A 12,918-nucleotide genomic window follows, 5' to 3' on the forward strand; every position below is an offset into this window, starting at 1 on the left:
TGAGACAGAGAGGAAAGTCTAGGCTCAAGGAGAGATATTATCTCCAATGCATTTTCTTTGTACATAAGAAAGCGGTCTCAAGGTAATGTAATGGATTCCTCCTATCCACAAGTACTGGTCTGGCCTCTGTAGTGCATGCTGGTCTTCCTTTAGACATTCCACATCATCCAGGCTCCCTCACAAACAGCACTAAGTAGAAGTTAAACCTGCCTCTTTGAAAGATTCATTTAATCTTCCATTTAGTCCTGGAGTAGCTCTAATCCTCCCTCTTGCAATCGCCTTTGATTTGTCCAGAACAGTCTAAATCTACGACTATTTTAAGATAAGTCTGTGCAAGTCGCTTTGAGTTAAGACAGCTCAAACAAGCATTTTAGTCTGGGACTAAGCTTAAGCCTTCTATGTGAAACCGGCTCTGTGTTTTATATAATATGACTAAATGTGTTTCTGTGTTGCAGGGGCAGTCAAGAAATGGAACAGCAAGGCCACAGAACATGACATAAGCAGAGCTGTGGGAGACCACCTCAAGCCCCTGGTAGAGCCGGGGGTGGTGTTTACCACTCCACCACGCCTTCAGCAGGCTGGAAAAGTGGGATTGATACGGTTTTTCATACTAAGAGGGACCAAGAGTTTGTTGATTGGTCAGTCATTGGGTTCATTTGTTGAAATCAAATTAAGTTTTATTTATACAGCACATTTCAGACACGGATGCAACACAATGGCTTCACAGGAAAAAATAAATAAAAATGAAAATATTTAGAACACAACAAACAGAAGACTAACAACTGAAAGACTAATGAACATTCTAAGGAAATGACATTGACTAAAATATTAATTGGATGCAACATCCAACCCAAAATATAACTTGTTTTTTAGGAGGGGTTCTGAAAGACACTATGGGGGTGTCCACTGAAAGTTGACTAGTAACAACAACTGGGATCTAAAAGACACCCACCATGAGACCCACTAAATCTGCCCAAGAAGAGGAAAACAAAAGAAAAACCCACACCAAACTTAAAGACAGGAAGTAAACCAAAAAGGTGGAGCAACTAAAGGTGTTGACTCTCCACATGTATCAAGACAACTGGAACACTGGGCCAGACACTCTTAAATAGAACCTGGACCAGCTCAGGTGAAACACCTTCCCACTAACGAGATGGACAAGCCAGCACAGGTGTAACACATACTGACTAACGAGGTGACACCAATCAGTGCGTCCTACGTGCTAACGAGCTAGACGCGCTACGAGCTAGACGGGCTAACGGGCTAGACGTGCTGACGGAGCTAGACGTGCTAACGAGCTAGACGTGCTAACGAGCTAGACGTGCTGACGGAGCTAGACGTGCTAACGAGCTAGACGTGCTAACGAGCCAGACGTGCTAACGAGCCAGACGTGCTAACGAGCTAGACGTGCTAACGGGCCATACGTGCTAACGGGCTAGACGTGCTAACGAGCTAGACGTGCTAACGAGCTATACGTACTAAAGTCCAACCTCAAAACATAAATGGAAAAACCAAAGCCTGTAACACCTTAAGACAACAAATATATCCTATATTTTTGTTGGACAAGTTTGCTCACCACCAACAGAAAACAACTTCCATTTCATATTAAAATCAACTAAAATGCTTCACCTCCTGTCAACAATTAAAAACAAGAAAAACACACGTATTTCTAAATAATAATATACAATTGAAATATTTTTTTCTCCTTTTTCTCTTCTTTCTATAGAATCCTAAAACTCACTAGCTTCTAGAACTCTCGTCTTCCTAAAACTCACTAGCTTCTAGAACTCTCGTCTTCCTAAAACTCACTAGCTTCTAGAACTCTGGTCCACTTGGAACGAGCCCAAACAAAACTCATCTCCAATACGGAAAAAGTCCAAATAAATTGTGATCAAATGTACACCCCTTGGTTAATATGTATTGGCAATAATTAACTTAATGGTGAGGCATGGAATAATAAAACGTATATTTTGTCAGGCTGAATGTTTGAAATATGAGGTGATGTGAGACATGATTCTTCAGTAGTGGAATAAAGACAATTAACGCTTGAATGTTGTGAAGAAATACTGGAGTGATGTAGGATTGTTAATAAAATTGATTACAGACCAAATGATTATACTGCGTCCATGTGTATTTATTTCTTTATTTTAACCTTCATTTAACAGTAACCGAAAGGTTGCTGGATTGAATCGCGAGCTGACAAGGTAAATCTGTCGTTCTGCACCTGAACATGGCAGTTAACCCTCTGTTCCCCGGTAGGCAATAATTGTCAATAAGTCAGTTATGAACAAATTCTGATTTTCAATGACGGCCCAACGCTCTAACCACTAGGCTACCTGCAACTAAGTTGAAATTAAGTTGTTTTCAAGTCACTGAAAAAACTTGGCATAGTCTTCTTTTCAACGTCTTTTCAATTACATGTTGCTAGATGGGATATCCCCAATGTCAAAACACAGTTTAAACGTGTCCAAATCAATAACCAATAAGCAGAAACCGTTTGGGATGAATTGAAAACCTAAACATAACATGTGCTATATACACAAACATCTGCCACAATAATCATATTACTTGTATTTTTTAAAACAAGCACCTTATAAACTGCACCAGAAACGCTGTTGTTTTGACAAGTAGCAATAAATCACTGATATCGATTAGGGGGGAAATCAGGTTGTACGTGCTGTTGAAACTAACACAACTAAAAAACACATGGAAATGGGAGATATATTTTACCTCACTGGTTAGAGGACAACCTGCAGAAGACAGTCAGCTACATTTTGGAGTGATACATTTAAATGTAGGGGTCGCTAAACAAAGGAACTTATTTGTCATCACTCATCGATATCATGTTGAAATCAATTATGCAAGAGGAGGGACATGAGGTTGCACATCCTGTTAAAACGAACAGCTGAAAAACCACATGGAATCTGGGAGTAATGTGTACATCCCTGGTCAGAGGACAACTTGTAGAAAGCTGCTAGATACATTTTGAAGTGTTGCATTTTGATTCAAGTGGGTCACCAACGTGGTAAGTGTAACACAACTCTTTTTTTGTTAGTCATTTTTTGTTAAATCACATAAATAGTAACTCTTCCATTTCAGAGCCTGGATTTCCCCCCTGAGGCTAATATCCATATCATGTTGAAATCAATAGAACAGGGGGCAAACATTTAGGGTTCTACATTGTGACATCATTAAAATACTCCTACTACAATGTTAAAACATTCTACATTGTGACATTAATTCATTGATATCATGAAACAAGTTCTTCATGTATGTATTTTCTGATATTTGATCAGAGATTTTTTTTATCAGATTATCTCTGGTCACAGGTATGAGGTTTCTCTCCTGTGTGTGTTCTCTGGTGTTTAGTCAGACCACCAGACTCAGTAAAACTCTTCCCACACTGACCACAGCTATAGAGTTTCTCTCCTGTGTGTGTTCTCTGGTGTACTGTCAGCTGGCTAGATTTAACAAAACTCTTCCCACATTGACCACAGCTATACGGTTTCTCTCCTGTGTGCGTTCTCTGATGTAAAGTCAGATGGTCAGATCTAGTAAAACTCTTCCCACATTGATCACAGCTATAAGATTTCTCTCCTGTGTGCGTTCTCTGGTGCACTGTCAGATGGCCAGATTGACTAAAACTCTTCCCACATTGACCACAGCTATAAGATTTCTCTCCTGTGTGTATTCTCTGGTGTAGAGTAAGATAGGTAGATGCCGCAAAACCCTTCCCACATTGACCACAGCTATACGGTTTCTCTCCTGTGTGCGTTCTCTGGTGTAAAGTCAGATGGTCAGATCTAGTAAAACTCTTCCCACATTGATCACAGCTATAAGGTTTCTCTCCTGTGTGCGTTCTCTGGTGTAAAGTCAGCTGGCCAGATGTAGTAAAACTCTTCCCACATTGATTACAGCTATAAGATTTCTCTCCTGTGTGTATTCTCTGGTGCACTGTCAGATGGCCAGATTGACTAAAACTCTTCCCACATTGACCACAGCTATAAGATTTCTCTCCTGTGTGTATTCTCTGGTGTAGAGTAAGATAGGTAGATGCTGCAAAACTCTTCCCACATTGAGTACAGCTATAAGGTCTCTCTCCTGTGTGGATTCTCTGATGAATTTTAATGCCTGATGAGGAGGTGAATCTCTTCCCACAGTCAGAGCAGCAGTGAGTTCTCTTCCCTGTGGGTCTCTGCAGGTGTTTATTGAGGTGTTCTGATCTGGAGAGACTCTTCTCTGCCTCTTCAGCATCAAGAGGTTGTTGAGACTCCCCAGAGGATGCACAACTGTCCCGCCTCTCTCCTGCGTGAACAACAAAGTCAGACAGATGGTTAAAGGCCCACAACAGCGGTAATCCACTGTAAAAGGTGATGCCAACAGCGGAGCCATGATGTTGGACAACAATTGACGTCTGTAATGAATGTTAAAATTATTTGACAATTGTCTTAAAATGAGCTAGAATAGTCATATTTTGTCTTGTTTTCACATTAGTAGTAAAATCGATGATGGTAGGCTAGAAATAAGTTATTCATGTTGTTGAAACTCGAAGCAGTGTGCCAGACAACTCTTTGTATCCAATGTAGGCCCCTTTTTGTGTTTAATAAAATTGCGGCACGAGGGCGATGCACACACAATTTGATTGCATAAACTCCTCCCTGCTAATGAGGAAACCGCTAGTTATGGATGTAGTATATCTGGTAATGAGGAAACCACTAGTTATGGATGTAGTATATCTAGTAATGAGGAAACCACTAGTTATGGATGTAGAATATCTGGTAATGAGGAAACCACTAGTTATGGATGTAGTATATCTGGTAATGAGGAAACCACTAGTTATGGATGTAGTATATCTGGTAATGAGGAAACCACTAGTTATGGATGTAGTATATCTGCTAATGAGGAAACCACTAGTTATGGATGTAGTATATCTGGTAATGAGGAAACCACTAGTTATGGATGTAGTATATCTGGTAATGAGGAAACCACTAGTTATGGATGTAGTATATCTGCTAATGAGGAAACCACTAGTTATGGATGTAGTATATCTGGTAATGAGGAAACCACTAGTTATGGATGTAGTATATCTGCTAATGAGGAAACCACTAGTTATGGATGTAGTATATCTGGTAATGAGGAAACCACTAGTTATGGATGTAGTATATCTGGTAATGAGGAAACCACTAGTTATGGATGTAGTATATCTGGTAATGAGGAAACCACTAGTTATGGATGTAGTATATCTGCCTGGAGCAAAAATGGTGAGAAAAGATTTTAGTTTTTCACGATGTATTCTGAATGTGAATGGGGAAAACTCAGGGGAGTAACCTCCATTTCCAGGTTGCTTATGAGTACATTTCACACTACTTTGGATTATAATTGTAAGGCTTGTTTGAATTTCCTGCTTAATATAATGTTTGTATCGTCATCGCAAATCAACCGCTTTGTACTTAAAAAACACTTCAACCAGTAAAATGCTCTTTGGCTTTTCCATCAGCCTGACAATGAGGGGTTGTACACTGTTTGCCAAATTGGCCCATAACTTCACCTAACAACAATCATACCTATGTAATGAACGAAGAAGCACTTTGGTTGTTGTTGCATGACATACATAGTGTCCTCTAGGACCCATAACAATAACATAGACCTACTGTAGGACCCATAACTTCCCCTAACAATAACAGAACTACTGTTGGACCCATAACTTCACCTAACAATAACATAGACCTACTGTAGGACCCATAACTTCACCTAACAACAACATAGACCTACTGTAGGACCCATAACTTCACCTAACAACAACATAGACCTACTGTAGGACCCATAACTTCACCTAACAACAACATAGACCTACTGTAGGACCCATAACTTCACCTAACAACAACATAGACCTACTGTAGGACCCATAACTTCACCTAACAACAACATAGACCTACTGTAGGACCCATAACTTCACCTAACAACAACATAGACCTACTGTAGGACCCATAACTTCACCTAACAACAACATAGACCTACTGTAGGGCCCATAACAACAAATATAGGAAAATAGCTCTGTGTGTTGAACAATAGCCTATCCATCAAGGAACATTTCTCTACACATTATGAGCAAAGTAGGGATGTTGGATCCAACGTGGAGCGTATCTCTGTGTCCAAACAGACTAACGAGACCCTACTGTAAATCAACCAGACAATAACACATTATAAACATCCATTTGTTAGGGATGTTGGATCCAACATGGAGAACGGCATAACTGTCTTTACCAGAGTAATGAATGAAGAAGCACTTTGGTTGTTGTTGCATGTTGTGGCTTCTGTCATGTGACTGTCATTCAGAAAATGATTTCCTGGATCAGCTGATGATAGTTGAACATGTGACTGTAACTAAACAGCTACAGTATTAAGAATGATGTGTAATTATTGAAGAACTGCGTTAATGACAGTATCCATTTGGGTGTTGTCAATAAAGTTAAGGTGACTCTCGGTTAGAACCATTGGATTTAGTAAACTCTGAAATGATTTAGGATTTCTGTTCCCATGAAAAGTAACATAAGGAGATGTTACGTAGGTAGAGAGCATTTCAGAGATCTGAATACAGAAAACCGTCCTAACAGGACAATAACCTAAACCACAAGGCCAAATCTACACTGGAGGAGCTTACCAAGATGACATTGAATGTTCCTGAGTGGCCTAGTTACAGTTTGGACTTAAATCATCTTGAAAGTCAATGCAAGACTTGAAAACGGCTTTCTAGCAATGATCAACAACCAACTTGACAGAACATGAAGGATTTTAAAAAGAATAATGAATATTCACATGAAGATCAGTCTCCTATTGGATGACATCACGACTTCCCATCAAGCCAACTCCTTGGAGGCCTTACTATGACATCATTCACTCCTTCTAGTTTGCAGTTGTTAAAAAAAACACTATTTTACTCAAAACATTTATTTGTTTTCCATTAGTGTGTTTATACTTTACTGTATTTATATATCACTTTTCAACAGGAAAAGTTTAAAAATCCCTGGAGGACGTCATGAACAATTCATACAGTACAAAAACATATTTGAGTGTAGAATGCCCTTTTAAAAATCACACATTAGTTCAACAACTGCAGAGTTTGTGTCCCTGTTTTATAAGATAGTACTCACTGTATTTACTGGTGTTAATCAGATCAATGTCCCTGTTTTATTAGATAGTACTCACTGTATTTACTGGTGTTAATCAGATCAATGTCCCTGTTTTATTAGATAGTACTCACTGTATTTACTGGTGTTAATCAGATCAATGTCCCTGTTTTATTAGATAGTACTCACTGTATTTACTGGTGTTAATCAGATCAATGTCCCTGTTTTATTAGATAGTACTCACTGTATTTACTGGTGTTAATCAGATCAATGTCCCTGTTTTATTAGATAGTACTCACTGTATTTACTGGTGTTAACCAGATCAATGTCCCTGTTTTATTAGATAGTACTCACTGTATTTACTGGTGTTAATCAGATCAATGTCCCTGTTTTATTAGATAGTACTCACTGTATTTACTGGTGTTAACCAGATCAATGTCCCTGTTTTATAAGATAGTACTCACTGTATTTACTAGTGTTAATCAGTTCTCCAGTCTTCTCTTCTTCGTGCTCCTCTAATGTGACAGTAATCTCCCCCTCTTCATCTTTCACTCCAAAAACTGCATCTTCCTCCTTTTCTTTCACAGTAACATCCTCCTCCTCTTTCACTCTGAACGCGTCTTCCTCTTCTTTCACTGTAACGTCTTTCTCTTCTTTTTTCACGGTAACAGCCTCACCCTCTACTTGTTTTTGTATTGTAACAGCCTCCTCCTCCTCCTCCTCTTTCACGAGAGCTTCTTTCTCCGTCCAGCAGACCTCCTCTTCTTTAACAGGAGGAGAGTAGCTTAGTGAACTCATGGTCGGGGATGTTAGCTAGCTAGGCTAGTGCTAACTTAACCAGCCAGCTAGTTGACTTACAACGTAAATATTAAATTAAATGGGGTAGCTAGTTGTTTCCACATAAGTATGTTTAAAGCAAAGTGACAAATAAACCACGAAATTGTCTAAAGAACTTGAATGTTCCGACTTTGTCGGCTAGCGAGCTACCGAGGTGGCTGCAGTTGCTGAAGAAGCGTCCCGTCCACTAGATTATACGTCACACTAGAAACATCGCCTGAAAGACACATATCGCCATCTGCTGTCTGGAGGGAGGAAACGCAGTTGAGGAGGGAAAACTATTTTTATTCTTCATTGAATTATAATATTATAAAGCAGTTTAGGGAAACGTTTTTTTCTCTCCATTAAATATTAATATTATATCAACACGTACAAAAAGCAACAAGTGCTGTTTGATTAATTCCGTTTTTTATGAGAATTTAAAACAAACTCTACATCTACTCCACATCTGTATTTCTGACTCAGTCAAAAAACAAGATATCAAAATAAGCACCTAGTTATTAATACCCTTGATAAAGATGAGCAAAAATGTATAAAATAAATAAACTTTACCCACTACCAGGATATTTTAGCCCAAAACCTGGTTACCTCTCTGCTAGGAGGCTGAAACTTGGCCATAAGTGGATCTTCCAGCAAGACACATCAACATCCACAAAGAAATGGTTAATTGGGCACAAAAATCAACATTTTCAATGGCCATCTCAGTCTTCGGACTTGAACTCCATTGAAAACCTGTGGTTTGAATTGAACAGGGCAGTCCATAAGACAGACTAAATAAATCAAGGACATGGAGAGATTCTGTATGGAGGAAGGGTCTAAGGTCCCACCCAATGTGTTCTCTAATCTCATAAAACATTTCAGTGTCATTATCCTCCCAAGGGGAGAGTGCTGGAGTATTGAAAACATGGGTGGCAATAATTCAGACCCCTGCCTTTTGAGAATTACATGTTAAACTAAATCTCTTTCTCTGAGCAATTGTATTAGTATAAAATAATATAATTTCCCTTTTTTTTGGTGTAACAATACATCATGTAGATGTATATAATGAACAGACTAGGTCTATACTGCTCCTACATGGTGTAACAATACATCATGTAGATGTACAGTGGGGGGAAAAAGTATTTGATCCCCTGCTGATTTTGTACATTTGCCCACTTACAAAGAAATAATCAGTCTATAATTTTAATAGTAGGTTTATTTGAGCAGTGAGAGACAGAATAACAACAAAAAAAATCCAGAAAAATGCATGTCAAAAATGTTATAAATTGATTTGCATTTTAGTGAGGGAAATAAGTATTTGACCCCCTCTCAATCAGAAAGATTTCTGGCTCCCAGGTGTCTTTTATACAGGTAACGAGCTGAGATTAGGAGCACACTCTTAAAGGGAGTGCTTCTAACTGTAAAGGGATAATTCCAGTACAGTACATGTGTAAAGGGTGTAGAGGGATAATCCCAGTGCAGTACATGTGTAAAAGGATAATTCCAGTGCAGTACATGTGTAAAGGGATAATTCCAGTGCAGTACATGTGTAAAGGGTGTAGAGGGATAATCCCAGTACAGTACATGTGTAGAGGGTGTAGAGGGATAATCCCAGTGCAGTACATGTGTAAAGGGTGTTGAGGGATAATTCCAGTGCAGTACATGTGTAAAGGGTGTAGAGGGATAATCCCAGTGCAGTACATGTGTAAAGGGTGTAGAGGGATAATCCCAGTGCAGTACATGTGTAAAGGGTGTAGAGGGATAATCCCAGTGCAGTACATGTGTAAAAGGATAATTCCAGTACAGTACATGTGTAAAAGGATAATTCCAGTACAGTACATGTGTAAAGGGTGTTGAGGGATAATTCCAGTGCAGTACATGTGTAAAGGGTGTAGAGGGATAATCCCAGTGCAGTACATGTGTAAAGGGTGTAGAGGGATAATCCCAGTGCAGTACATGTGTAAAGGGTGTAGAGGGATAATCCCAGTGCAGTACATGTGTAAAGGGTGTTGAGGGATATTTCCAGTACAGTACATGTGTAAAGGGTGTAGAGGGATAATTCCAGTGCAGTACATGTGTAGAGGGATAATCCCAGTGCAGTACATGTGTAAAGGGTGTTGAGGGATAATTCCAGTGCAGTACATGTGTAAAGGGTGTTGAGGGATAATCCCAGTGCAGTACATGTGTAAAGGGTGTAAAGGGATAATTCCAGTGCAGTACATGTGTAAAGGGTGTAAAGGGATAATCCCAGTGCAGTACATGTGTAATGGGTGTAGAGGGATAATCCCAGTACAGTACATGTGTAAAGGGTGTAAAGGGATAATTCCAGTGCAGTACATGTGTAAAGGGTGTTGAGGGATAATTCCAGTGCAGTACATGTGTAAAGGGTGTTGAGGGATAATCCCAGTGCAGTACATGTGTAAAGGGTGTTGAGGGATAATCCCAGTGCAGTACATGTGTAAAGGGTGTAAAGGGATAATTCCAGTGCAGTACATGTGTAAATGGTGTAGAGGGATAATCCCAGTGCAGTACATGTGTAAAGGGTGTTGAGGGATAATCCCAGTGCAGTACATGTGTAAAGGGTGTAGAGGGATTATTCCAGTACAGTACATGTGTAAAGGGTGTAAAGGGATAATCCCAGTGCACTGGTTATTGACTGCAGATTTAAAATGCTGAAAACAGGTCCCTAGTGGAATGACAACAACATGGCTGCTTGTTAAAGAAGAGATGGAGAGAGAGACAGAGATAATCATATACATTGCACATGGACCGTAAGAAATCCTGAATGTATTGAAATGCCTGGGCTCGCAGGGGATGTGTTAATTCATAACCCATCATGTATAACCCATCATTTATACCTGTTAATTCATAACCCATCATTTATAACCCATCATTTATACCTGTTAATTCATAACCCATCATTTATACCTGTTAATTCATAACCCATCATTTATACCTGTTAGTTCATAACCCATCATTTATACCTGTTAATTCATAACTCATCATTTATACCTGTTAATTCATAACCCATCATTTATACCTGTTAGTTCATAACCCATCATTTATACCTGTTAGTTCATAACCCATCATTCATAACCCATCATTTATACCTATTAGTTCATAACCCATCATTTATACCTGTTAATTCATAACCCATCATTTATACCTGTTAGTTCATAATCCATCATTTATACCTGTTAATTCAGGGGCGGTTCAGGCAGGCTGGCACGCTCCCTGACCTAACTTGGCAGGAACTAATGGGGATCCATAATAAACCCCAGGAAGAGTAGCTGCTGCCTTGACAGGAACTAATGGGGATCCATAATCAATACAAATACTTGTATCAATATATTTGTGTCTCTTTACTCTTGGATTCTAAAATGCTAATTAGCATCAAAGTAGACGACATGCAAGACTACAAATCCCTGCAAGCTCCTGCATGTCATCTCTAGCCAACACCTTTCACAGAACAGTTCACTGAATTGTCCATTGAAATACATTTTGACAATTTAGTCATTGCTACATTAAGGCCTGATTGGTGGAGTGCTGTAGAGATGGTTGTCCTTCTCGAAGGTTCTCCCTTCTCCAGAGAGTAACTCTGGAGCTCTGTCAGAGTGAACATCGGGTTCTTGGTCACCTCCCTGACCAAGGCCCTTCTCCCACGATTTCTCAGTTTGGCCGGTGGCCAGCTCTAGGAAGAGTCTTGGTGGTTCCAAACTTCTTCCATTTAAGAATGATGGAGGCCACTGTGTTCTTGGGGACCTTCAATGCTGAAGACATTTTTTGGTAACTTTCCCCAGATCTGTGCCTCGACACAATCCTGTCTCAGAGCTCTATGGACAATTCCTTTGACCTCATGGCTCGGTTTTTGTTCTGACATTCACTGTAAACTGTGAGACCTTATATAGACAGTTGTGTGCCTTTCCAAATCATGTCTAATCAATTGAATTTACCACAAGTGGACTCCAATCAAGTTGTAGAAACATTTCAAGGAAGATCAATTGAATCAGGATGCATCTGAGCTCAATTTTGAGTCTCATAGCAAAGGGTCTGAATACTTAAGTAAATACATTTGGAAAAATGTTTTTTAAAAATGATTTTGTTTTCTCATTATGGGTTGTTGTGATGTCATTATGGGGTATTGATTATTCAATTATGAAATTATTCAACTTTAGAATAAGGCTGTAATGTAACTAAATGTGGAAAAGGTGAAGGGGTCTGAATACTTTACGAATGCACTGTATATCACTGGTAGACTTTCTACCACTGCAGAGTTTTCTACCACCGGCAGTTTTGTACACAGTCATGTGATACGTGGTATAGAAAAGTCCAATCTTAGGAGAGTACATGGGAGGCACTATACTGTGTGTCTGCAGGTGTCTATCTGGTCAAAACCACTGATACAGGAGCCCCTCTACCCTCTGGTGGGATGGATCATGTCTACAGAGAAACCTAGATTCAAATACTTAGATTTGTGTGTATTGGGTATATGTTGTGAAATTGTTAGATATTACTTATTAGATATTACTGCACCGTCTGAGATAGAAACACAAGCATTTCACTACACCCGCAATAACATCTGCTAAACACGTGTATGTGACCAATAAAATGTGATTTGATTTGAAATAAACGTCCTATTTATCAAAGGTGCTTTTGTCTGGGGTCAAAATGACTCCAAATGATTTGAATTTGTTAAAAGTCCATATTGATACAGAAACACTAAACCATGATATAGATTTATTAAGAACAAGTTGATTTACAAAGTCATGAAAATTTGGAAGAATTGAATAAACCACATTTTGGCTATGATAAAAGATATGCTGTTGGCGGGGCTCCCTGCCTGTGCCATTAAACCCCTACAACTCATCCAGAACGCCGCAGCCCGTCTGGTGTTCAACCTTCCCAAGTTCTCTCACGTCACCCCGCTCCTCCGCTCTCTCCACTGGCTTCCAGTTGAAGCTCGCATCCGCTACAA

The 12,918-nt window shown here is 39.4% G+C and overlaps 1 protein-coding gene across 1 annotated transcript; it reads right to left on the minus strand.

The window, feature by feature from the left end:
* Positions 1-3,136: 3,136 nt before the first annotated feature.
* On the minus strand, positions 3,137-12,250 carry LOC145866078 (uncharacterized). Its single transcript, XM_082970941.1, has 2 exons — positions 12,208-12,250; positions 3,137-4,305 (listed from the first exon to the last, which is right to left on the minus strand). The coding sequence occupies exons 1-2, from the start codon at positions 12,248-12,250 to the stop codon at positions 3,314-3,316; spliced, it is 1,035 nt and encodes a 344-aa protein (XP_082827067.1). The 3' UTR covers positions 3,137-3,313.
* Positions 12,251-12,918: the final 668 nt, after the last annotated feature.

The sequence above is a fragment of the Salmo salar genome, unplaced genomic scaffold (assembly GCF_965601325.2).
Source record: "Salmo salar unplaced genomic scaffold, fSalSal1 ptg000129l, whole genome shotgun sequence".
Lineage (NCBI taxonomy): Eukaryota > Metazoa > Chordata > Actinopteri > Salmoniformes > Salmonidae > Salmo > Salmo salar.